The sequence below is a fragment of the Microcaecilia unicolor genome, chromosome 6, assembly GCF_901765095.1.
Source record: "Microcaecilia unicolor chromosome 6, aMicUni1.1, whole genome shotgun sequence".
In the NCBI taxonomy this organism is placed as follows: Eukaryota; Metazoa; Chordata; class Amphibia; order Gymnophiona; family Siphonopidae; genus Microcaecilia; species Microcaecilia unicolor.
In genome coordinates, this window is record NC_044036.1 from 153701544 (window position 1) to 153729496 (window position 27953).

The following is a 27953-nucleotide window of genomic DNA, read 5'->3' on the forward strand; positions in this document are numbered from 1 at the left end:
CTCTATGCCAACCTCAGATGTCATATTCAGGTCCTTGACAGCAGTATGCAGTTCCCTGGAGTATTTTAGTGCACTTCAAACAGGTGAACCCAGGCCCATCCCCCCCACTACCTGTTACACTTGTGCAGGAAAATGAGAGCCCTCCAAAACCCACCAGAAACCCACTGTGCCCACGTATAGGTGCCCCCTTCACCCTTAAGGGCTATAGTAATGGTGTACAGTTGGGGGTAGTGGGTTTTGGTGGGGGGGGGGAGGGGAGGTTGGAGGGCTCAGCACACAAGGTAAGGTAGCTGTGTATCTGGGAGCATTTTATGAAGTTCAATGCAGTGCCCCCTAGGGTGCCCGACTGCTGTCCTGGCATGTCAGGGGGACCAGTCTATTAAAAATGCTGGCTCCTCCCATGTCCCAATGACTTGACTTTGGACGTTTTAGACTTGGACGTCTGTTTCGAAAATGGCCGAAAATCAAAGATGTCCAAATCCAAGGACGTCCATGGTATTTTCAAACACAAAAGATGGACGTAAATCTTTTTCGAAAATGACCTTCTCCCTGCCTCGGAATTTGGACATCTTTGTAAAATGTCCAAATTCCAACTTAGACATTTCGTCCCAAAAATGCCCCTCTAAATCTAACAGAGACAGATATGAACATTTCTAGTCTATTACACACCTCAACATTCAATGCCAATAAGATCTAGCAGAGAATGGAATTATCCTTGGAGAAACCATCTCCCAATTGTTACATCTGCTGGAGCCTACCCTATCTCTTCAGTAGAGTTTCGTAAAGGAGCAACCAGATTTTCCTGAGAAATACTGCATCTGAATAACTAGTACATAAAATCTCTGGAGGGCTGTCCTCAGAGCAAAATGCAAATCAGTTTATGTTCTCTTACATGACTTCGCTATACAACAAATCCTTGTGGAAATGGAAGTACACAGCTGAAAGACCTTTCTTACCAGCAACGAATGGGACAAAAAGTTATTCAGCTTACTGAGAAGTATTTTCTTAAAGTAAAACTCAAAACTTTTTCAAAGTCTGAAGCATGTAGTTTTGCTTTCTTATCTGTCTAAGGTTTTGGATACACAGGAACCCTTTTACTAAGTAGGGGTAAGCCCACCACAGGCTCACCACCGGCCCAATGCAGGTGCCGGCGATAGTTCTACTCTCAGAGCGCAGCATTTCCGGCACTAGTGAAACTATTTGAAAAATATTCCCGCAGGGGGAGGTTACCTGGCGGTAATCGGGTTAGCGCAGGAGCCCTTACCGCCACCTCAATGGGTGGCTGTAAGTGCTCCTCCCTGAAATTGCTACAAGGTAAGTGTGAACTTACCACATGGCCATTTCATTTTTGCCCGTTTTTATCTGCTGCGACAAAATGGCGACCGCCGGTAGTACAGGGCACCTTTTACCGCAGCTTTGTAAGAGGGTCAATAAATGTAAGCAGACAACCTCTCAGTTACCATGAAAATAAGAGAAAATCTTTCTTTACTCAGCGCGTAATTCGACTCTGGAATTCGTTGCCGGAGAATGTGGTTAAGGCGGTTAGCTTAGCAGAGTTTAAGAAAGGTTTGGACGGCTTCCTGAAGGAAACGGCCATAGAATGTTATTAAAGGAACGTAGGGAAAAATCCACTATTCCTGGGACAAGCAGTACAAAATGCTTTGCTTCGTGGATCTTGTCAGGTCATTGTGACCTGGACTGGCCACTGTTGGAGACAGGGTGCTGGGCTAGATGGACCTTTGGTCTGTCTCAGCGTGGCGATGCTTATGTCTTAACTTACAATGAAAACTAGAACATATCATTTAAAAAAGTTATTAAAAATTATTCCGTGAGCCCTTACTGACACCTATTTCGTAAGCAGTAAGGGCTCACGCGCTGATCCCGTGCTAATCAGTTAGCATGCAGCAATTTAGCTGCACTAATTCAATAGTGCAAAAGCACACACTCTCTGCCCCCAGACATCCCATTCTGTGCAAAAATAAAATATATTTCTTAGCACGTGGTTTGCATGTGCACATTGGGCTTTCACTGCACGACACCTCAGTGCATCCCGGGTTAAGCCCTTTTCAGCTGCAATAAGCACTCACTAGGGGTCCCTTTTACCGAAGTGTGTAGGCGCCTATGTGTGTCCAATGCACGTCAATCTGGAACTAGCACCCGGCTACTGCGTGCCCCGGATGGTAATTCCATTTTTTACATGCGTCCGACACACGCGACAGAAAATATTTCTTTTGTTTCTACTGCGTGGCACTAACCTGGCAGTAATTGGCAGTGTACGCGTGATGACGATTACCGCCCGGTTAATGCATAAGACCTTACCGCTAAATCAATGAGTGGCAGTAAGGTCTCAGGCCCAAAATGGATGCACGTTGATTTTTATTTTGCCACAAGTCCATTTTAAGGGGGGGGAGGCCTTTTTTTGCAGGTGCACTGAGAAATGGACCTGCGCGCATCCAATACATGTGTCTACACCAGCGCAGGCCATTTTTCAGCGCAACTTAGTAAAAGGAGCCCCATGTAAGTAAGGTGGATCGTCATTGAGTTGCACTTAGGCACCCTGATGGCACTTTTGTGGGTAACTAACTGTACATTTACCCAAGTGGCACAAAAATTCAGAAACCTAGATTTGGAATTATCCTTCACGTGGCTGAATGCTTTAGGTGACTATTTAGCACTACTATATACTGAACATTCTTACAGATTGCCTTGGCACTATCTGGATTGTGCCAGGGTAGAGAGGGGCGTTCTGCTTAATTCTATGATTAGTGATAATCAGCCATTATCTGCATAGCTATGGACCAGATTCTATATATCATGCCTTTAAAAAGAAAAAAAAAATCAGCATCAAAAAAATATGCGCAGTTTATAGAATATGCCAAGCACCTGTCATGGGCAGTTACGCCAAGTAAAACTTGATGTAAATGCCAACACCTAAATTATATTCAGTAGAACTGTCAAATATGTTAGGCACTTCTCTACTGTTGCTATTCTGCATACAAAACTAAATGCAGTAGATCAGATTCAGACACACGGAAGTGAGCAGGGAGATCAGCTGTTTCCAGTTCAATAGGTATAGATAAGACGCCGCCGCCGTGTTGAGTCTCTTCCCACATGGCGATAGGAAGGCAATAAGACAGTAAGTCCAGTAGCCAAGGTAATATATATGTATGGGGGTATTTGACATGAGCTGTAGGCTATCTTTATTTTTGTATTACTGTAGGTCCGGTGCTATGACTCCCCCTTGACAAAGCTTGCACAGCGAAACAGGCACCTGTCGGGGAATTCGAGCACACCAGCGGATACAGATAAGTGTTATCGAGCCATCAGCATTAATGACATTATTGAAAGATCATTGTAGTAAATCATAGAACGAATTAAGTTCTGTACATAGTGGATAGGTGGAGGTGAGTCTGTGATTAAAAAGAACACACACGAGCAGAGGTCCACCGCGTGGGTGATGTGAAATCGGCCGTGGTGATTATATGAGACTCTTCCCTCACTATTATATAAGTGTTTGTAAAATTACTCTAAGAGGAGTGCTCTACTGCATTTAGTTTTGTAAACACCTAAATTAGGCATGGACCAGGTGTATTCTATAACAACGCACAGATTTCAGAAATGTCCGCAACCCACCTATTCCATGTCCATTGCCACACCCCATTTTCAACTATGTGACTTAGAATTTATGCGCACCACGTTACAGAGTATGCTTAGACAGTTGTGTGCATAAATTCTAATGCCCATTAGTGTCAATAATTGCTTGTTAATTGGCAAGTATCAGTGCTGGTTGGTTTGTTAACTAATTAAGGGCCCTGTTTATTAAGCTGCACTTGCACTTTTAGCATACGCTAAGCATTAGCGCACGCTAGTAGATGCCCATAATATTCCTATGGTCATCTACACAGCACGTGCTAATTTTTAGCACACGCTAAAAACACTAGTGCATCTTAGTAAACAGGGCCCTAAGTTGCATGCACAAATCCAGAATACGACTGGATTTTTGTGTGCAACTTAAGTCGTGCTATATAGAATCCGGGGGTAAACAGCAGAGTTTTATCAAGAAAAGTTAAATATAGCCACTAACCATAGATCCAGCCGCAATCACAAATCTCCACCTAAATTCAGCGCCGCTTCTTACCAACACTGCTTCTGAATGGCCAAATTTACCATTGACCAGTTCTGTCTACACTTTGAACTCCACGTTAAGACCAACCATGAAGATGACAGGTGTGGATCACTACCTTTAACCTTTATGTTTATTTTGCTTATAGGAAGACAATTTTCTTAGAGAAATTTTTAGGGGTCCTTTTACTAAGGTGCCCTGCGCTGATGTAGACACATGCATTGGACGTGCGCAGGTCCATTTTTCAGCGCACCAGAAAAAAGGCCTTTGGGGAGGGGGGGCAAAAAACAAATTGGCGCATGTCCATTTTGGGCCTGAGACCTTACCTGTACCCACTGACCTAGCAGTAAAGTCTTACACATTAACTGGGCAGCAATGGTCTACACACGTACAATGCCAATTACCGCACGGTTAGCGCTGCATACTGGAAATTTTCTGGTGCACTCAGTGGACATGCATAAAAATTTGACATTACCGTCCAGTCGACATGGTAGACGGGCGGTAGCTCAAAACTGGTGTGTGTAGGATGCGCGCACGCGCCTACGTAGCTTAGTAAAAGGGTTAGTATAGAGTGGAGGAGTGGCCTAGTGGTAGAGTGGAGGAGTGGCGTAGTGGCTAGAGCACCAGTCTTGCAATCCAGAGGTGGCTGGTTCAAATCCCACTGCTGCTCCTTGTGATCTTGGGCAAGTCACTTAACCCTCCATTGCCCCAGGTACAAACTTAGATTGTGAGCCCTCCTGGGACAGAAAAATATCCAGTGTACCCAAATGTAACTCACCTTGAGCTACTACTAAAAAAGGTGAAACAAAATATAAATAAATAAATTATTGAATAAAGGGGTTTTTTTGTGTCTAACACCCAAATTCTTATGCCTCATACATAAAACATTATGCATTAACTGAATGAAGTATTATATTTTGTTTCCATTCATATCTGATATGTAAGACAACCCAATTATATGACAAGGATGATAGATTCGGTAACTTTAAAATGAGGAATTTTTTAAATCCCTGTATACTAAATCACACTCCCTGAGCTGCATCAGATCTTTAAGAAATACTCTGTCATTTCATATCTCCTAAACCACTCACAGGATCTGCACTAAATCTGATACATCTATTGGCAGTATTATCCACAGGAATCCATCCCAGTTTAAGTGAAATTTAATGCACTCTGTATATGAAAACCTTCATCGGAAAGGCGTAGCATTACCTTGGATTTAGAATGTAATAAAATTTTCAGGCCCAGTTAACTCATTCAGCCTATGAAACTGAAGACACTGTTTCAATCCATAGAAGGAATACATTCACTAATCCAAACTAGTGAAATTGAGCAGTAGGTATTCAAACCTTGTACATTTTTAAAAAATATATATTTAATATCAAAGTAGTATGTGTAATTTTGCAAAAAGGAGATTTTTCACAGAACCTTTTTCGTATAATCCAAATGAAGATCTTCCACCATGGAGGAAAAAAAGGTAGTTGGGGAAGGGGTGTAATGGACAATTTTTAAAGGTACTGCCATGCATAAAACATTTTCGGACACAAGGAGATTATGGACACAGCATAAAAGTAACGCGGATATAGCACAACTCAGATAAGTGTTCATTAAACATTTTAACATTAATTACTTTTACATATCACTGATTTTGTTGAATATTGGGGCAGGTTATAAATATATATTTTTGTACTGCACATAAGGCTGGCAGGACATCGCTATTATACTATTTGAAGTATTATACCAGCCTGCTAGCACTTATCCGGTGATTCACAAAAGAAGAAAGAAGTGCTACACCACTAAGCAAGAAAAATTTGTTGTGCTTCTTATAATGGGAATATCTGAGGGTGCTCTTAAAAAATAACAAAATTTAAAAATTAAAAATTACAAGAATTATTGTTGAAATTGCTATGTTTATTATATCCTGGTTATAGTATTTTGTCATCATTGATTTAATTACCAGAGATTAGTGGATACCAATTTTGGTTTGATGCATAAAACAAAGGCTTATGCACTGAAATAGTTTACATAATTTTCAAAAAGCCCATCTGCACATAAAACTGCGGGTCCCTTTTACTATGGCGTGTAGGCGCCTACGTGCATCTAACGCGCGTCAATTTCAAGCTACTGCCCGGCTACCATGTGCCTCGGGCAGTAATTCCATTTTTTACGCGCGTCCGATATACGCAGCAGAAAATATTTCTTTTCTACCGTGTGGCACTAACTGGGCGGTAATTGGCAGTGTACGCCCGCTGATGATTACCACCCAGTTAACGCGTGAGATCTTACTGCTAACTCAATGGGTGGCTGTAAGGTCTCAGGCCCAAAATGGACGTGCACCAATATTTAGCTGCATGTCCATTTTCGCCCCCCCCCCCCAAAAAAAAAGCCTTATTTTTGCAGGCGCGTTGACAAATGGACCTGCATGAATCCAATGCACGTGCCTACAACACTGCAGGCCATTTTTCAGTGCACCATAGTAAAAGGACCCCTGTGTGAAGTAGCGAAAGGCATTCCGGGGCAGAGCTGAAGCAAGGTGAGCTCTTACGCTTCTACATTTGGCACTCTCATTCTCCCTGTCTCATCAGCTTGTAACCTTGGGGTCATCTTTGACTCCTCTCTCTCCTTCTCTGCTCACATTCAGCAGATTGCCAAAACTTGTCGTTTCTTTCTCTATAACATCAGCAAAATCTGTCCCTTCATCTCTGAGCACCCTACCAGAACCCTTATCCACACGCTTATCACCTCTCGTCTTGATTATTGCAACCTGCTTCTCACCGGCCTTCCTCTTAGCCATCTCTCTCCTCTTCAATCAATCCAAAACTCTGCTGCGTGACTCATTTTCCGCCAAAGTCGCTATGCCCACATTAGCCCTCTCCTTAAGTCACTTCACTGGCTCCCTATCCGTTTCCGTATTCAATTCAAACTTCTCCTATTGACCTATAAGTGCATTCACTCTGCCGCTCCCCAGTACCTCTCCACTCTTGTCTCCCCCTACGTCCCTCCTCGAGTACTCTGTTCTGTAGATAAATCTCTCTTATCTGTCCCTTTCTCCTCTACTGCTAATTCAAGACTCCGTTCCTTTTATCTCGCTGCACCTCACGCCTGGAATAGACTTCCCGAGTCTGTACGTCTAGCTCCGTTTTCAAGTCCAAACTCAAAACCCACCTCTTTACCACTGCATTTGACTCCTAAGTCACTTGCCCTGTCCTTTATCCTCACCTCTTTATTCCCTACCCTTAATTGTTCTGTCTGTTTACCTGTCTTATCTAGATTGTAAGCTCTTTGAGCAGGGACTGTCTTTTGTGTATGGTGTACAGCGCTGCATATGCCTTGTAGCGCTATAGAAATGATAAGTAGTAGTAGTAGTACATTTGAATTCTGAAAAGTGTGTCAGTAAATGTACCCAATTCCGATTTGCATACGAACATTTTTTCTAGTTTATTTTGAAAGATATTAATAAAAAACAAATTATTCCCTCTGAAAAACTGGTGTAAAATCGGGAGGTAAAACGTATTCACATATTTGCACACACAGTTTTGAAAATTACCCCCTGAACGGCTTCTAATGTTAGGCTGTGTTCTATGGAGTTTAATCATGAACGTTTTCATCTATCTGCTAGATTTCTTTGGCTCGAGGTCCAAATGATTTCTTTGTAGCCGCAAAATAGGCAAACTCCGATATCAGAAGCACAACTTGGAAATTATCCAGTAGTTGAGTATAATGCGACACACTGGAGTAAATATTTGGTGATATGGCTACCTTCCAAAATCTTGGGAGTCCTTTTACTAAGGTGCACTGAAAAATGACCTACTCTGGTGTAGACGCATGTAATGGACGCGCGCAGGTCCATTTTTCAGCGCACCTGCAAAAAAGGCCTTTTTTTTTCTCTGAAAATGGATGTTCTGCAAAATAAAAAGTGGTGTGCGTCCATGTCGGGCCTAAGACCTTACCGCCACCCATTTACCAGTAAGGGTTCACGCGTTAACTGGGTAGTAATCGTCAGTGTGTGTACACTGCCGCCGATTACTGCCCAGTTAGCACCGCACACCGGAAGTTTTCCGGCACGCGTAAAAAAAATGAAATTACCGCCCAGGCCACACAGTAGTTCTGAATTGGCGTGCGTTGGTTGCGCATAGGCACCTACTCGGCTTAATAAAAGAGCCACTAAAAGATTAACATGCCGTGAAAAGTTTTGTATGTATTTTCAGTGACAGTTATAGTTACTGTTTTGAAAATATATGTATAACTTTGGATGGCCAGTTACATGCTCAGAAGTTAGGAATGTTGTATAGTCATTGGCACTAGAAGTTAAATATTAAGGCACACGTTCGGGAGTCACCAAAATGTAAATAATTGCGTGTTCCCATACTAACTACTCTGACCTCGCATCTGCTCAGACTGTTCTACACAGTCTGGGCACTAATAAGCTCCATAATCAGAAGGACGCCCAGTAGTCAGCAGATATAATAATATGGTTTATTAGCATCAGTATCTTACCCAAAGGCATTACAGGCAAGTAGGCATTCATATCTGGAACATGGTGGAATAGCGCTTCACGACACAAGGCAGGTGCAGTCTATCCTCTCTCTCCAGCCTTCTGCTCTGATACCCTTCAGACTGCCCTTTTTATACCCTTCTGGCTCTATTCATCCTTATGGACCCTAACTTTCTCACCAGAACTCTTTGGCCCTTATCAGTTGTTAAGAATGACTTCACATGTTCCCAAGCCTTCCTCCAGTCCCCCTTTGGATGTTCTCATCCTACTTGCACCTGACCCACTGCTATCTTCCACTAGCCAAAACATCTTTGCTCATGACTTCTTGCAGGTGCCAGTCCCACCATTGTTGATACAGCAGATCCCCCCTCCCATGTCAGCTCTCTGAGAACTCACTTCAGCTTTTGCTGCAGTGAAATGTATCTGTGTTAGAGATGATCTTTGATTTTTATAGGCCTAGCTCTTAGCCTGAGCCATTGGCCTGTATTTCACTGACAGCAAGTGACAGCATATTTCTACATTAATTCAGCAGCTGAATTTCACTAGTGATGTGAACATAACTTTCGTCCACCCATTTGGTCATTCCACATATATTTTTGTGGTTTGCACAGCTACTACATTTATAAATTCTTTTGAATATTGATTGGGCTTATTATGAATCCTTTACAGTTTTTATTTTACATTTTATTTGCATGCCAGTATCATAAGTTTATGGTTTTTGTTTTAGAAGTACTATTCAGGTTTTACAGGTGCATTTTACAACGCAAGCATATACAATGCGCATATGGCAAGGGGGTGTGGTCTGGGTATGTTTTGGGTGGGGCTAGGATGGACCTAAAAATAAACATGTAAAGGGATATGCCTGTCTATATCCAAAAAAAATCAACATCAGGATTTACCTCTGATAACCAGCATGTGTAGGTTTTATCAATATGCTCTTACTGAGCAACGATCCACTGGAGGGATTAGGGCAGTTTTCCCCCTTAATTCCTCAATAGTTGATGCCGCAATACCACCTCCTCCCAGAAGGGATACCAGGCTCTATTACTACTTCAGGGGAAAAAAATATATATATACAAATGTTTAATGTTGCTATTTTGTAACAGAAGTTTAAGTGCATTTTTTGACCCACTGCCAGTTTAGATGTTCATGATTCTAAAATGGATGCTCCTGCCTCATGTAACTTTCTCCATGTATTTTATCACAGGCTCTACATCGGCAAACCCAGTCTAGACAGCTCAATTCCAATTTGTACATCCTTTCTACAATCTGCTAGAAAATCAGATTTGGGCGTCATATTGAAAATGCCCCTCCACATATACAGTATACTCTATACAGGACCAAATTCTATAAATAGTGGCTAAAAAATCAGTGCCAAAAAAACTGTGCTTAGTGATATTTTATAAACCTCTCCTAAAGTTAGGCGCGGTATATAGACTATGTGTAGTGCCAGTCCCTGTCACTAAAATTTAGGTGCAACCATTTACACCAACTAAAACCTGGTGTAAATGCCTGTGGATCGGGCATATTCTATAACACTGCACGTACTTTTGGATGCCCATGACTTGCCCGTGCCCCTCCCAAGGCCACATCCCCTTTTCGTGATCCGCACACTTTACAGAATACGCTTAAAAAGTTGCACACAAATTCTAATTAGTGTCAACTGGTGTTGATACTTGCTTGTTGGTGGCCAATTATCAGCGCTGATTAGCTTGTTAAGAAATTAAGTAGCACACGCAAATCAGCTAAGCATGCTGATTTGCATGTGCAACTTTAGTTACTGTTTATAGAATTCAGGGGATAATGCATATAGGAGGAGATTCTATATATGGTGCCTAAAAAAAATCCACGCTGAATGGAATATTCTATTATTGGCACCTAGATTTTGGTGCCGATTAAAGAGTATGCTTAGCTGATATTTCAGCACCGATAAGATATCTGCGTGTATCCATTTACGCCAATGAAAACCTGGTGTAAATCTCAGCATATAGATTTAGGTGCACTGGGCCATATTCTAGAACTAGGCACCTAAATTTTAGAATGCCTATGAAATGCTCATTTTCCCCGCCTATATCCACGCCCCTTTTTGCCTCCGTGCATTACAGAATACGCTTAGCGAGTTGTGAGCCTAAATTCTAATCAGTGCCAATTACTGCTCATTATTGCTTCTTAAGTGCTGTTATCAGTGCTTGTTATCTTGTTAAGCAACTAAGTTACACATGGTGTTATGGAATCCACACCAATTTTGGCGCTTAAATCTAAGCACACTATATAGAATCCAGGGGATACTGCGGTCCCAGATATTTGACTGTGTTACAAGTGAATCTAAATTATAGTGAAGCTCATACACTATCAACTGAGTGAACCGGATGGGCCAATTTAGCATTTTATTATGTTATTAAAAATCTCGAACCAAAAGAGTTCCTAAATACAAGCAAACTGAATAGCAACTAGGAGCTTTGTTGTGGAATATACCACATTTCTCATACAATTAACCCTTTTGGCTTCACTTATGTTACCAAACATCAAAATCTGCAGTAAAACAGATAGCAGTGGCTCTTAAATCACTGGATAATTTATACATTGACAATGGATCCAATACAAACCATTGTGAGTTTAGTAAGCTACGATTTATGGAGAGTTACACCAAACCTCTCTGGGACAGTTATTAGGATGATTAATTACTACTGATTATGGCTTAGAATATCAGTTGCAGCTCAGGTAAAAAAAAGAAAAAGAAAATGCTCAGTCCTATACTAGCTGAACCGTGTTGACTAAAATGGCTTCATAGACCAATAGAAAATTATTTTCAGGGAGAACCTTAGAGAAGAGAATGGAGAATTTCCTTAAGCAGACTACAGATGACACCAAGAGATCCATACCAACAGGCAGACTTTGCTTTCTAGGGGTTATGTTGACGTAGGCAAATGTGATGCCTATCAGTTTGTAAGCCCTGAAGTGTCCCTGTAGTGAGAAAAGCTGTTTTGTGCAAATGAGGTCTTGAAATTGTCTATTTTGGGCTGCTCTGCGATGTCCAGGTCAATCTGCTCCATTTATTGCTTAACCATTGCCTTGGGCTGCCAACCAATGAAAAACAGGTTTATTGTGATCAAGATGTGCTCTAGTTAACAACATCATCAGATGACCCGTTGTAATCTCTGGAACGAAAGCATCGCACATTTTAGATTCTAGTCTCACCTTGTAGAAAATAACTGCTTGAAAACACACAACTGAGTACACATCTTCCCTGGAAAGAATACATATCCCACTTCATATCACCCAAAATTTGTGCAGTTCTGGCTCTCTCCTCCATATCCCAGAACACTTAGCTGCAGTCCTCACTCCCCCAACTCAGGCACAGGCTGCTTTTTTTTGCCTCATCTCCCTTCCCATCTGTTCTCTTAGGCTTCAAGACATTTCATTCCTAACTCGTCTCTGGGATATTTCCTGGTTCTACACTTTCGGCACCTCCTCAGCAACAGGGTTGTAGGTGCTATAGATCAGGTCCTCGACCCTCCTCTTCACCAAGCAAGGAAAACATACCTTTCCCAATATTACATTTATATATTGAGATTTATTATAGTGCTTTATATGATGGATTAAACTCAAGATTAATTAACAAGTTGCAGCTACTACAAAATGCAACAGCTAAAATGACCTAAGGCTGTTCAATCTATGATCGTGTAACACCATTGCTCAGAAGGCTACATTGGTTGCCAGTCTCTGCTGGGATATTTTTTTAAAACTGCCTGTATTGTATTTAGTATATTATAGGGGAACTGTTCGTCCCTTCTTCCGCAGTTAATGCTTATCCAGCTTTTCAAAGGAATTCCCATTTTTATTCTACTCTATTGTTAGGATTTCCATCTGTTAAGGAAGTTCACTATAGGAGAATTCATGATGTCTCGTTTTCCTTTCAAGCCAGTAAATTGTGGAATTCTATACCTACACAAGTTTGTGTGCTTTCTAGTTTGAAAAACGTATCTTTTTAGTAAGTATCTGAATGAAGAATTTTGTAAGGCTTTCCTATCTTTTCAGTGTGTGTCTTGAACTCATGTAACCTGCTTAGATTCTTTATTGATATTAGTGATATATAAATACCCTGAATAGAATAGATATTCACCCAAGATGGCGTACAGCATATCTATAATCTATATCTGTATATGTACACTATGTGTATGTATGTACCCACAAAAGATGTGGAGGGGCATAATCAAACAGGGCGCCCAAGTTTTCCCCGCGAAGGGACAGAGAAATCCGTATTATCGAAAGAAGATGTGCGGCCATCTTTTGTTTCAATAATACGGTCGGGGACACCCAAATCGCCACACTTAGGTCGACCTTAGAGGTGGTTGTCCCTAGAGATGGTCGTCCCCGATTTTCGGCGATAATGAAAACAGAGGACGCCCATCTCAGAAACGACCAAATCCAAGCCCTTTGGTTGTGGGAGGAGCCAGCATTCGTAGTGCACTGGTCCTCCTCACATGCCAGGACATCAAACGGGCACTCTAGGGGGCACTGCAGTGGACTTCAGAAAAAGCTCCCAGGTGCATAGCTCCCTTACCTTGTGAGCTGAGCCCCCCAAAACCCACTCCCCACAACTGTACTACCATAGCCCTTAGGGATGAAGGGGAGTACCTAGATGTGGATACAGTGGGTTTGTGGTAGGTTTTGGAGGGCTCACATTTACCACCACAAGTTTAACAGGTGGGCCTGGGTCCGCCTGCCTGAAGGCTGACATAGAGGCTGGAAAAAATATTTAAATTTCTTTTAGGGTGGGTGGGGGTTAGTGACCACTGGGGGAGTAGAGGGAGGTCATCCCTGATTCCCTCCAGTGGTCATCTGGTCATTTAGGGCACATTTTTGTGGCTTGGTTGTAAAAAAAAAAAAGGGACCAAGTAAAGTCGGTCAAGTGCTCATCAGGGACGCCCTTCTTTTTTCCATTATCGGCCAAGGATGCCCATGTGTTAATCACGCCCCAGTCCCGTCTTCGCTATGCTTCCGACACGCCCCTGTGAACTTTTGTCGTCCCCGTGACGGAAAGCAGTTGAGGGCACCCAAAATTGGCTTTCAATTATGCCAATTTGGGCACCCCTGGGAAAAGGACGCCCATCCATCGATTTGTGTCGAAAGATGGGCGCCCTTCTCTTTCGAAAATGAGCCCAAAAGTAGCACAAAAATCCATTGACTGAAAAATAACTCTGCCAGAAAAATTAATCATACATATTTTTAAAATTTGTTTGACAAAGGAGGGAAAAGCCTCAAAGAGCTCAAAATCTTAACAGAGTTATAGAGTGGTGGTTATGAATAGATGCCCCGCCATCTGGGACCCTGAAGCAGCAAGAGAAATGTTGGCCATTGTTGGCCCAGGGGCGTGTGAACTGCTCGATGAATGTCAGCTTGGCTCTGATCCCGCACTTTATATGAGTTTTCTTGAGATAAGTGCCTTTTCGTCCTTGCATCATAAATGTTGAATATTGAAATAATTGATAAAAGAAAAGAAAAAGATATAGAAATAATATCATTTTGTTTGGAAAGTTTTGCCAATGATGAAGAGAAGATCTATTGGATCCATTTAGCTCTTTAAGGGACCCTTTTACTAAGCCGCGTACAGGTCTACACGCGCCAAAATGGAGCTACCACGTGGCTCTTGTGGAAGTTTCATTTTTGGTGCGCGTTCGGAAAATAATTTTTATTTTCGGCAGCGCGGATCAGACGCGCACCTAGTGGCATTTGGCACGCGTAGGTCATTACTGCCCAGTTACCGCGTGAGACTTTACCACTAGGTCAATGGCTGATGGTAAGGTCTAAGACCCAAAATGGATGTGCGGCAATTTTCATTTTGCCGCACATCCATTTTCGACAAAAAAAAAAAGGCATTTTTTGTAGGTGCGCTCAAAAATGATTCTGAGTGTGCCCAAAACCCGCGTCTACACTACTGCAGGCCATTTTTCAGCATGCCTTTGTAAAAGGACCCTTAAATCTGTTAAGATTTGGAGCTCTTTGAGGCTTTTCCTTCCTTGTTCAAACTTTTAAAAACTGTATGATTCATTTTTCTGGCAGAGTTATTTTTCTGTCAGTGGATTTTTGTGCTGGTTTATCTTTCATGATTTCGTTAATCCACACCCTATTTTTTCTTGCTGTGTGCATGTATGTACACATAAACACATCATGCCTAGCACATACAAAGGAGTAGAAACAGTAAAAGGCACCAAAAAATAAATCCTAAAAATGATGCTCCGAGTTGGGCGCTTTACAGCTGATTTCCACAGCAAACTCTGGGCATCAGGATTTACACCAACTGAAACCTGGTGTAAATCCTGGCGCATAGGTTAGGCACAGATCCCCGGTATTCAGTAATACTGTAACAACTTGAGTGAATGCTCTGACCCACCCATGCCTCTCTCATGGCCGTGCCCCCTTTTTGAGCTGCATGCAGATCTTTCTAGAATAGTACTTAGCAAGGTGCTCATGTAAATCCAAATTGTTGCTAATTAGTGCCAAGCACCCAATTATTGGCACCAATTGGCTCGTTAGCCAATTTAATAGCGCACGCATCTCGGATAGCACACATGGAAATTTGCGCATCATTTATAGAATCTGGGGGAAATGTTTTTTTATGCGCACAGAGGCCAGCAACAATTAGACAGAATATTTATCTCCCCATGTTCTACTGGTTGTCAGCAGAACTACTTACAGACTGGGGTGGGGGGTGGGGGGGAGAGACGCACTTCTTCCTCATTCTATGATCTCGTGTGACAAATTGTGTGTACAGGTCATAGAATACCTACAGTTGTACACGTAACTTAATTGACAAATTAGCTGCTCACTGGCACTAACAACCCACCTTCCTTTTTGTGTTCAAATTAAGCCCAGAGCCTAACTCTTCTAAAATGAGTTCTTTAAATTAAATGTATTATGGAAACATGAATAAACTGTCATGGCAACGAAATGTTTTCAATGTGGAAGAGAGGTGTAAAAGAAACCAGGCTGAGCCGTCAGATGAGGTGTAGGAAGACAAGTAGTTGGTGAGGGGGGCAGGAGAGACCCGGGCATACTTGGGAAATATTTTTTGGGGGGGGAAGGGGTTATCTTATCGACTCTGTGATTAGTGAGAAAATGGAGTAGTAGTATTATGAAATTTGGGGATCTTGCCAGGCAAAGGCATATCTGTAATGGGGCCAGGGGCCCCCGTAGATTTGGCCCTGGACCCCCCTACCGACAGCCCTCACAACCCCCCCTCCCGCCACCAACCTGCCGTCGCCTACCTTTGCTGGCGGGGGACCCCAACCCCCGCCAGCCGAAGCCGTCTTCCTTCGTTGTTTGATTCTTCTTTCTGAGTCTGACTCTGATGTCCTGCATGTACACAATGTGCAGGTCTGACGTCCTGCACGTTGTGTACGTGCAGGACGTCAGAGTCAGACTCAGAAAGAAGAAACAATGAAGGAAGACAGCTTCAGCTGGCGGGGGTTGGGGTCCCCCGCCAGCAAAGGTAGGCGAGAGTGGGTGGAGGGTCGGCGGCGGTCGAGACGGTCGGCGGGCGAGCCACGGAGGTGGTTCTGGCAGTGGAGGGGGGTGGAGGGGGGTGGAGGGGGGTGGAGGGGGGTGGCTGCAATGGCGGCGCCAGGGGGGGGGGGGCTAAAATGTGCCTCCTCACCTCGGCTCTGGACCCCCTACCGGCGAAGTCCAGATACGCCCCTGTTGCCAGATACTTGTGACTTGGATTGGCCACTGCTGGAAACAGGATACTGGACTTCATGTGTCTTATGTACTTACTCACTCTAATTTCTGATACACATAACAGTGCCAGATGTGCAGATTCTAATGCACCCTTCTATCCAGTGGATACCAGTAGCACAGCATGCAGAAGAAACACGGAGAAATGTCCACCCTGCTAGTGGCACCAGCCTACAGGAAGGGATCATCGGGACCCTACATTCACACCATATGTACAGGAGTGAGCAAATCCACATCCCCCTCCCCCCCCTTACTAATCTCAGCACAAGCAAGTCTAAGTTTCTGCTTTTGAACGCAAGGAGAAAAGGCCAGTACAAAAGTTACTATTTCTCATATAAATGTCGGGGAAAGCATTCCCCAATTCACTGAATTTTCAATCTCTCTGATGTACTGAATCTTTGGTGATCTAGATGACGTTTAATGTAACTCTTTCCAAAAGCAATGAATCCTTTTCATAAACTCTATCCCAGTTCTTAAACAGAGAGCAATAAGCAAAATTTAAAAAAAAACAAAAAACAAGACTTCTTCGTTAACATAGTCTGCCCACACATTGCTACCAGTATGAGGTATTCTTGAATATTCATAATCATTCTAGTACAGCAGGTTATACGTCGGGCTCTCAGAGGGAACTGGAAATCGGCATGACAAATGTAATGGTAGAAGTAGATTAATGCTGTTCAGAATACAAACAAATAAATGCAGACACTTTTCCATTGCAGCTACCGCAGAGATGCTCCTTTTGCAAAATGAATCACAATTGGCTTTAAAATGAATTATGCACCCTAGTATGTATGTATGTATGCACTGTTTTCTCTAAAGGTTTTCCTTCACTTGATTTCAATTTTAGATCGGAATGCGTAAGAAAGAAAAATATGTGCCACAATAAAAAGAGAATCTGAATATGGCCTGGGAAAAGAAAGCCCTCAGCACAGCTGGCATCATTTTAAAGTAAGATTTGACATCATCAAGCCTTCAGTCACTGAAGAAGAAAAAGAGATCTGAAGTGTTCTATTGAAAACTGCCTGCTGTTTCGTCTCCTCTCCATCATTTAACAGGATCCTTTACAGCAGGGGTGGACAACCATGGTCCTCGAGGCCAAAACCCAGCCAGGTTCTCAAGATTTCCCCAATGAATATGCATGAGATTGATTTTCATGTACTGCTTCCATTATATGCAAGTCAGTTTAATGCATATTCATTGCGGAAATCTTGAAATCCTGATTGGGTTGTGGCCCTCAAGGACCGGGACTGCCCGCTCCTACTATACAGCAATAATGCTTCAACCCCGGATTGCGTGAATTGTCCTTAAACACATCTAGTGTGCTAAAGGCCTATTTTTACTGCAGTCTAGTAAAAGAACCTCTAAATAAATAAATAAACAATACAACATGAAATGTTGCATCTAGTAAAATATTACCTTTAGTGTTAAAACTTCACCCTTTGGAGGGAAAATGATCACATCAATTGCAAAAGTACATGTCTAATAACCCTACAAGTCTTCTGATGCACGTCTGTATTCAAACAGTCACTGCCACCCTACGTGTATCTGTACACCGTTGAGTACAGTCACTGCCACCCTACGTGTATCTGTACACCGTTGAGTACGTCTAGTATTGGAAAAGTACATGTCTAATAACCCTACAAGTCTTCTGATGCACGTCTGCATTCAAACAGTCACTGCCACCCTACGTGTATCTGTACACCGTTGAGTACGTCTAGTATTGGAAAAGTACATGTCTAATAACCCTACAAGTCTTCTGATGCACGTCTGCATTCAAACAGTCACTGCCACCCTACGTGTATCTGTACACCGTTGAGTATGTCTAGTATTGGAAAAGTACATGTCTAATAACCCTACAAGTCTTCTGATGCACGTCTGCATTCAAACAGTCACTGCCACCCTACGTGTATCTGTACACCATTGAGTATGTCTAGTATTGGAAAAGTACATGTCTAATAACCCTACAAGTCTTCTGATGCATGTCTGTATTCAAACAGTTGCTGCCATCATACGTGTATCTGTACACTGCTGAGTAAGTCTAGTAGCAATCTAGAGAAAAATACTGGTAAACAGTCTGCACACACAGCATTCAGCTCAACTAACGACAAGCAGACTGATTATATTAAAATGTCAGTACAGGAGCAGAGCACCTCAATAAAGCTAAAATGTGATGATATGCACGACCGAAGCACAAAATGTACAGTGTGGTAATAAGCGCCTTTTCAATACAATCATCGATTCGACCCAAGAATCCGAACTGTTGGCAGCAGTGAATCCTTAGACATTGCTTTGGCAAGTTTTCTCACTTACTATTAGCTTCCCTTGAGGTTTACAATACTAAGATGACGATTATTTTATAACAGTCTCTTATATCACAGCTGACACACCGAGAACCTCTGACACTTCAGACTCCACAAATAAAAAAAGAAAAGAAAATACAGTGTAATTCTATCATTGCTATATCTACTGGAGTATTTGGCCTCTAAGCACAGATCTGCTTCCATAAATGTGACTAGACATAACACACAAGGAAAGTGTATGGTCTAACTTCCAGCATGAAGCGACAAATGAAAAACACCCAGAAGTAATCAGTACTATTTCCACAGAGGCTCAAAGATTCATATCAGCATTTTGTCTAATTATAAACCTAATGAAAACAATACATCTGATTGGAAAACTGCAGACACAGCAGAAAGTGGGACAGAAGAAATAATGTACAATTGTGAATCAATGACCATTCATATAGGTAAAAGCTGGGTGCCGTGTGGTTTGTGCGATTCATAACATACACACACACACAATCACGAGTTTAGAAACTTGACATGTGTAAAAATAAATTGCCATTTACATGTATAATTCAGCATGAATGTGTAAGTAGTAATTTTAGAAGAGGCACTTTTTATACATGCATACAGATTTGATGATGCATATACTGGGTGTGGTTTGATCCATTCTTAATATACATATGGGACAAAATTCTGTAAATGGCGGGCAAATTTGGGCATTTCTAGAATATCGCATAGCAGCGGGATTTGCACCCAATTTTAAGCATGAGGATTTACACCAACTGAAACCTGGTATTAAATCCTCGCAACTAAATCAGATGCGCATTTGCCTAGGAATTCTAGAAATGCCCTGACCCGCTCATGGCCACACCCCTTTTCAGATCTGCATGCTTGTTCTATAACTAAACAACAAGACAGATTTTGTCCATCCCCAGAACAGAGCCCCAAGGTGCCTCTTCGGCCTGATTAAATAAAAAAATCGACCTCTATATTTTTATGACTTATGGTTTAAGCCACATTTTGATTAAGCGGTCTTCCCAACTTTGTCCATTCTTCCAACATGTCCATCCACAATCTTGATCACACAAGCTGACATCAAATAATGATCTTATTCAATATGTTTACATGTTGCTCCAGCAAGGTATGTTAGGAAATACAGCCTGGTATTCATTGTCTATGCAGATGACACTTGGCTGTATTTTTTCTTTCCCAGGGTCTGCCAGAGTGGTGTCTTTGTGATTGCTGGGACTCTCTGACTGAGATTTCTGCCTGGATGAGAAACAGCTGGCTCATGAGAAAACTGAACAAAGTCTAGGTAGTGCAGGATGGTCATTAAAAATGAAAGGGATTTAAGAGGTGGCCAGCTTCCAGTCACTCTCTGAACTGGATGAGGAATCTAGAAACAGTACACAATGAGACAAAAACACGGAGATGCTACAGGACCAACATTTGTCAAAGCAAATCACAAACCAGAATTGTAAAGAGAGGGGTGTATTCTATCAGTGGCCTTCCACAATTCAAAAACAAATACAAAAAAAAAACCAACAACAACCTTTGCTACCACACACATTTTCTCCCTTTCCTTTGCCTCTTCTTGAAGGCACATCTAGTCAACTGGGTTCTCAAGTACACATTGAGCCTGCAAAGAGGTGGGAAAATGTGGGATACAAATGCAATAAATAAATATAAGTACATAAGTATAGCCATACTGGGAAAGACCAAAGGTCCATCAAGCCCAGCATCCTGTTTCCAAAAGTGGCCAATCCAGATCACAAATACCTGGCAAGATCCCAAAAAGTACAAAACATTTTATACTGCTTATCCCAGAAATAGTGGATTTTCCCCAAGTCCATTTAACAACGGTCTATGGACTTTTCCTTTAGGAAGCTGTCCAAAACGTTTTAAACTCCGCTAAGCTACCCGCCTTTACCACATTCTCTGGCAACGAATTTCAGAGTTTAGTTACACGTTGAGTGAAGAAACATTTTCTCCGATTTGTTTTAAATTTACTACATTGTAGCTTCATCGCATGCCCCCTAGTCCTAGTATTTTTGGAAAGCGTGAACAGACGCTTCACATCTACCCGTTCAATTCCACTCATTATTTTATAGACCTCTATCATATCTCCCCTCAGCCGCCTTTTCTCCAAGCTGAAGAGCCCTAGCCGCTTTAGCCTTTCCTCATAGGGAAGTCATCCCATCCCCTATATCATTTATCAAGATATTCACAATAAATATGCATTACGTTGATTTGTATGCACTGCCCCCATGGCATTTAGTCTTAGGCATATTCATTGTGGTAATCCTGAAACATTGACTGGCTAGGTGTGCCTCCAGGAGAGGGCTGGGAGTCACTACCCTAACAGCAGCATTTCCCCAAACAGTCCTGCAATGCCTTCTAGCGAGTCTGGCTTTCAGGATAATCAAAATATACAGGAGACAGATCTGTATTCAAATCTCTCTAAGCAAATTCCTTTTGGCTCTCCCAAAAGTGGACTCATTAAGAAATACTTACTTCAAGGCTGGTTAAGAAAATGCTGTTCTAAAGCATTAGCTCATTAGTGGAGGAGTAGCCTAGTGGTTAGGGCAGGGAGTTTGATCCTGGGTTCAATTTCCACTGCAGCTCCTGGGCAAGTCACTTAACCCTCCATTGTCCCAGGTACAAAATAAGTACCTGTATATAATATGTAAACCACTTTGAATGTAGTTGCAAAATATCAAGTCTAATTTCCCTTTCCCTATTTGAGATTGTACATGGAATGTTGCTAGTGGAGGAGTAGCCTAGTGGTTAGTGCAGACTTTGATCCTGGGGAACTGAGTTCGATTCCCACTGCAGCTCCTATGTCTTTGGGCAAGTCGCTTAACCCTCCATTGCCCCAGGTACAAATAAGTACCTGTATATACTATGTAAACCGCTTTGAATGTAGTTGCAAAAACCACAGAAAGGCAGTATATCGTCTCATTTCCCTTTCCATATTTGAAATTCTACATGAAGTGTTGCTACTATTTGAGATTCTACCTGGAATGTTGCTAGTGGAGGAGTAGCCTAGTGGTTAGTGCCGCAGACTTTGATCCTAGGGAACTGGGTTCAATTCCCACTGCAGCTCCCTGTAACTATAGGAAAGTAACTTAACCCTCTATTGTCCCAGGTACAAAATAAGTACCTGTATATAATATGTAACTGCTTTGATTGTAACCACAGAAAGGTGGTATATCAAGTCCTATTCCCCCACCCCTTTCCTGGCTCTTTTGCATGGTGGACTAGCTAAAATGCATCAAGGTATATGGGACAGGATACACCTGCCAAACCCAAACAAATATTCAAATCTAACGAGGAAGCTTTAATAGAACAATATGATTGTGGATAAAGAGAACACCAATTTCTGTTTCTCATATTACTTATGTTATCAATAGAAATCAAACAAAATAAAACATGGAAAAGAAAATAAGATGATACCTTTTTTATTGGACATAACTTAATACATTTCTTGATTAGCTTTCGAAGGTTGCCCTTCTTCGTCAGATCGGAAATAAGCAAATGTCTGACGAAGAAGGGCAACCTTCAAAAGCTAATCAAGAAATGTATTAAGTTATGTCCAATAAAAAAGGTATCATCTTATTTTCTTTTCCATGTTTTAGTTTGTTTGATTTCTATTGATAACATTAAGAGTGGACTAACACGGCTACCACACTCCTCATATTACTTATAAACTGAGCTTGGCATAAGGATGTTTGTATTGGTAGAATGCAGCACTCCAGACTCCACTTCACAATACACATAATAAGTAACTCAAAAGCCTCACTTATGACAGTCTTTAGACTGAGCCCCCAAATTCTCTCTAGCCTACTGAGTAAAATGGATGTATGGCTAAATCCACTTACATAGTAACATAGTAGATGACGGCAGAGAAAGACCTGTATGGTCCATCCAGTCTGCCCAACAAGATAAACTCATACGTGCTGACCTTGATTTGTATCTGTCATTTTCAGGGCACAGACTGTAGAAGTCTGCCCAGCACTAGCCACGCCTCCCAACCACCGGTGCTGCCACCCAATCTCTGCTAAGCTTCTGAGGATTCATTTCTTCTGAACAGGATTCCTTTATGTTTATCCCACGCTTTTTTGAATTCCGTTCCCGTTTTCATCTCCACCACCTCTCGCGGGAGGACATTCCAAGTATCCACCACTCATTTTTCTTGAGTCTGCCCTCCTTCAACCTCATTTCATGTCCTCTAGTTCTACCACATTCCCGTCTCCGGAAAAGGTTTGTTTGCGGATTAATACCTTTCACATATTTGTTATCATATCACCCGTTCCTCCTTTCCTCCAGGGTATACATGTTCAGGTCAGCAAGTCTCTCCTCATACGTCTTGTAACGCAAATCCCATACACTTGATCTTTTCCAACACACTTGTAAGTGGTTAAAAGGAGGAGAAGGGAAGGCATCTGGATTTAATGCACGTCTGTTTTTCAGGTGTAGCTCAAGGTGAGTTACATTTAGGTACAGTAGGTATATTCCTGTCCCCAGAGGGATCACTGTCTAAGTTTGTACCCGAGGCAATGGAGCGTTAAGGGGTCCTTTTACTAAAGCTTAGCACAAGCACCATTAAATGCACAGCATTTAGTATGTGCTAATGTCCGTTACCGCATGCTAAGCTTTAGTAAAAAGGTTCCTAGGTGAAATGCCCAAGATCACAAGGAGTCACCATTTCAGCCTTACCGCTATAACGTCAGCCTATATAATTTTTAAACCCCCCTTAAAAAGGAATACAGAAATGGGGACTACGTTTGAAAAGACAGCATTGCCAAAATTTAAAATCAGTTCAATACCATAAAAAAATAAAATTAAACAAAAATTTATAAACCCACAAAACTGCACAGACCGTTCCCATCAAGTGCCATACCCTTTACTCCCAACTGATACGAGGTTGACATGGGGACAAATGATGAAATGATTTGTTTGAGGATCTTGGTAATAAACAACAAATTCATATTTTCTACTTCTGCCTCCCCAGGTATATGGTTTCTTTTGCAAAGGGCTAGCGAATCCTGCGTGGCAAATGAGAGGAAGCCCATTCAATTCCTACGGGCTTCCTCTCATTTGCCGCACGGAAATCACTAGCACGGCTTTGTAAAAGAAGCCTATAGTGACCACAAGTTTTTAATTGGTTAACACCAGTAGATGCTAGCACATGTGATTGATGGCTGAAAAGTGACTCTCTTTCCTCTGCAAAACACGCTTGCTAAATTCACTGCAGAAAGCATGGAATTAATCATCAATAGACAAAGCGATGCATAAAGCCAATAGATAAGCTGTAATTATAGCTCTGGCCTATACATTTTACAGTGACATAAATCTAAAAGAATTAGTGGGTGGTCAAATCCATTTCTCCTGATTTAATGATATTATTAACCTCAGAAAATCTCTGAATTCATGCTAAAATAGGGCACCATGGAGAAAATTGTCAACTAATCTCATGCCTCCATACAGAGACATTTGCAAGGTTTGTTATTAAATATCAAGCATCTACCAACCATTGCCATATAAAGATTTCTGTAAAAACCAAATACTGACAGGCTAATTTCAGCATTGGTCTATTTATCTTGGCTGCAGCTCTTCCTTCTACATAAACACCGGTGGTGAAATTTTGGCATTTTTCTTTGTCAGTTTCCTTTTTAACAATACACAGCTACCACAATTTCATGCAAACACTTTTGGAAACACAGAACATCTGTTTTAAAGAACCCAAGTGATCGTTGGCACGCCAGCTGGTGCTGCATGAAACCACTACATGAAGCGAGTTGACGGTCTTGGTCCAGTTACTTGTGAACAAACGCCCACATCCCTAACAAAAAAAACGAAACAAAAAAAAATCCACTACCACCATCACCACCATACTCATAACTTGTGGGGAAATAAAGATTTTCAAATTTGCAGCCCATTCCCCTCAGAACTGTCTGTGCAACACAACTAGTGACAACAGATGGAAGCAAGCACTTCTGTCATCAGGAACAATTTGTTAGGCTCTAATTCCCCCCCCCCCCAAAAAAAAAAAAAAGCCTCCAATTAAAATCTGCACTAATTGACACCCTTGCTGGCATTTTCAATAGAAAGAGCAGGCTGAAAAGGGATGAATATTGAATATCCTTTTCACACTAAGAAGTATGAAAAATGGATTAAAAGACAACTTGGGTCCCAGGAAAATAACCAGGCCCTACCAACCCCCCCCCCCCCCCCCCCCCCCACACACACACACCCATTACCCTTAATCCAACTCTATATTCATCCCCTTCCAGCCTTAGGCTGTGGACTCCTCCACTCCCTTTGACACCTTAATCAGTCACTCTGGACTTAAAAGACTGTACTGTTGACAGGCCAGATAAGAGAAGCCATGATAAATACTTCTAAAAAACAAATACCACAGCTTGAGCAAACATCTTATTTTGATTGATAACCACCATAGCTGGTAACCCCTAGCAAAAGCCTGGCTGCTGGTTGTATTTGGGATGAACAGTAGTCTTAAATATTCCCTCCTAATCCCTGATACAACCCGTTAGAGTAATCTAATCCAGAAGCCATCAATTTGTGGATAAAGATGCCAAGAACAACCTCTGTAGCTTATGCCCTAAACATCTTCAAAACCTGCAAAGTCACTGTCGGTCTTCCAATTAATACCACCCCTAAACTATAGCTGCAGCGGGGCCTGTAGTATGTTACACTTACATGAAAACCACCGCGCTAGTGTGGTTTCAGGATTCAGCTTCAAACTAGACTTAAGAAACCAGGCTTTCACTGTTTCTACACTACAACAGGGCTACACAATTCCTGTCCTTGAGGTCCACAGGCAGACCAGGTTTTCAGGATATCCACAATGAATATACATGAGAGAGATCTGCATGCACTGCCTCTTTGGTATGCAAATCTCTCTCATGCATATTCATTGTGGATATCCTGAAAACCTGGCCTGCCTGTGGATGTCAAGGACTGGAATTCAGTAGCCATACACTACATCCCTCATATAGACTGTCATCCACAAAAAAAAAAAATAATATTTATTTATTTCTCGCTCCAGGGCTAAGGAGCTATATATAATTGCATGGGTAAAGATATATAGTATAATAGTATTTACATATTTGGTTAGCCTGAAAGCCTATCAGGGTCCCTCAAATCCCACCATCTGACTGACGCCTCTCTCTACAATCCAGCGAACACAGAGAAACTTTCTATCTGTAGTAAAGTTTGGCAATAATGAAAAAAACTATCCTTCCCACTCCAAGGACTGCGATCAGTTTAAAAAGACTGTAGCATCGCAGTATATGTTACATTAAATCTCATTTTTAACCAAAGGAATCCCCGTGGTTGCTGAACAATATTGTTGGTTTGTCAAGTCAACCCTGGGAACGAGGACAGGGTGTTTTAGTTTTACCACCTGCTTCCATCTTTCACCTTTCCATTCAGAACTGTCGGTAGGGTGACGGTCGTACTGGACATGTGTCCAATAAGAACTAAAGAAGCCAAGCAACTCAGCTTTGTAAAAATCTGCACACACTCATCCAAACGGTTATAAAACATCAAGCATTTACTATAGGTTGTAAACATTCAAATACTTGGTGAAATCAAGGTACTGCTGTAATGGTTTTTTTTATATCAACTGAGCTAGGAATAAAAAAAATATATTAACAGTTATCCCTTATAATAAATGCACAAAGTCACAGAACTGGAAATCTGGTAAAAAGCTAAAACAGTTCATATTAAACATTTTGCCTCAAGGACATGCAGCAAATTAAGGTACCAGAATGGCCTTGAAAATACTTATGCATAGGATCCGAGTTCCAAGGTGAAAACAAAAAGTCAGGCCTCAAAGGAAAGAGACAGATAGCAAACAATGTTGAAAGAAACAAAGGGGCTTTTTTGCAAAGCCGCAGTAGAGTTACCTGCATCAAATCAACCTTACCATCAGGGTAGCGCGAGTACCCGGTGGAAGTTCCAAAGTTGGCGTGCGCAGTTTCTCACAGTAGAAAATAATTTTCTATTTTCTACCGCCGGGGGGGGGGGGGGGGGTTCCAGTGATAATCAGCAGTGCGGCCATGTTGCCGCATGCTGCCTAATTACCACATGAATGACGCATGAGCCCTTACCACCAAGTAAAACTGTGGCAGTAAGGGCTCAGACGGTAAATAGCCATGCACTACGTTTAATATTAGCACATGGCCATTTTCTGCCCCATTTTAAAAAAAGGCCTTTTTGCCCGCCGTTTTAAAAAATGGCCCAGCGCGCACCAATTTCACGTGCCCACACTAGCGCAGGCCACGTTTTACCGCAGCTTAGTAAAAGGGCCCCACTGTTTTGTTTTTTTAAAACAATGAACCTTCTTACACAGCTATTCAAGGTCAACTCACCAGAGTAAGCCCAATAAGGATCTCCCAATGCTTTACGCCGTCGTATCTGTACCGAACTACCATATCTGCCTTCGTGTAGCGATCCAACATAACCTTCCGTCAAAGCTAACAAGGCAAAAAACATTAAGTTAGTCAGATTCATGACACAACAGGGTTATTTTCTTGTAGCATTAAAGTAGGAAAGATTCCTTATAATATAAACAACCATCAGATGCTCAAATACTGTCCCAGTAGGATGGTAACAGCATACACTACCATGCTAGAAATTTCAGAAAGAATTTGTGTAACGTATGTTTACTAAGGTGTGTTAGCGTTTTTAACGTGCCTTTAAAGTTAAGGTATGTTGAACTCTAACGTGTCAATATATTCCTATAGGTGCGTCACTGTTTGACGTGCATTAGCACTTTAATGCGCTTTAGAAATGATGATGCACCTATAACGCGCCTTTGTAAGCACAGGCATAAAGGACATACTTATGAAAAAAGCAACTTAATAAATCTGTTGGAACTGAGGCAACTTACTGGAAATTTGTCAGGCAGAATGGAGGACACTGGTGCAATTGTTATGTCTTTCAATGACAACAAACTAGCAGCTGGCCTGAGTGGTTCTAAATATAATGTAAAGTTCTTCAGAGTAAGTGTTTTCAACAATTCTCAAAATCTCAGTGTCATTTCACGCCACATTTCCGCAACAGTTGAGTGTGGGCTACAATGGTACATACTGTACCATGAATTAATTTTAATGAAAGTATGCCAAGATGAATAGAATGTCTTATCAAGAGGCTCTACTTGCTGAACACAACCATCTTTTCAAAAAACAATTTAACAAGGAAATCCCCAAAGCATATCGCTGCTCTGCAGCACCTGAAGACTAGGACTGGTAAGGACTTAAGAACATAGACCAAACCAATGCTG

General features: G+C 41.8%; 1 protein-coding gene across 1 annotated transcript in view; it reads right to left on the reverse strand.

The window, feature by feature from the left end:
• PTPRG (protein tyrosine phosphatase receptor type G) overlaps positions 1-27953 on the reverse strand; it is a 708710-nt gene that overhangs the window by 552931 nt on the left and 127826 nt on the right. The window contains 1 exon segment of the mRNA XM_030208031.1: positions 27040-27144. Within this exon segment, the coding sequence (XP_030063891.1) occupies positions 27040-27144 (105 nt within the window).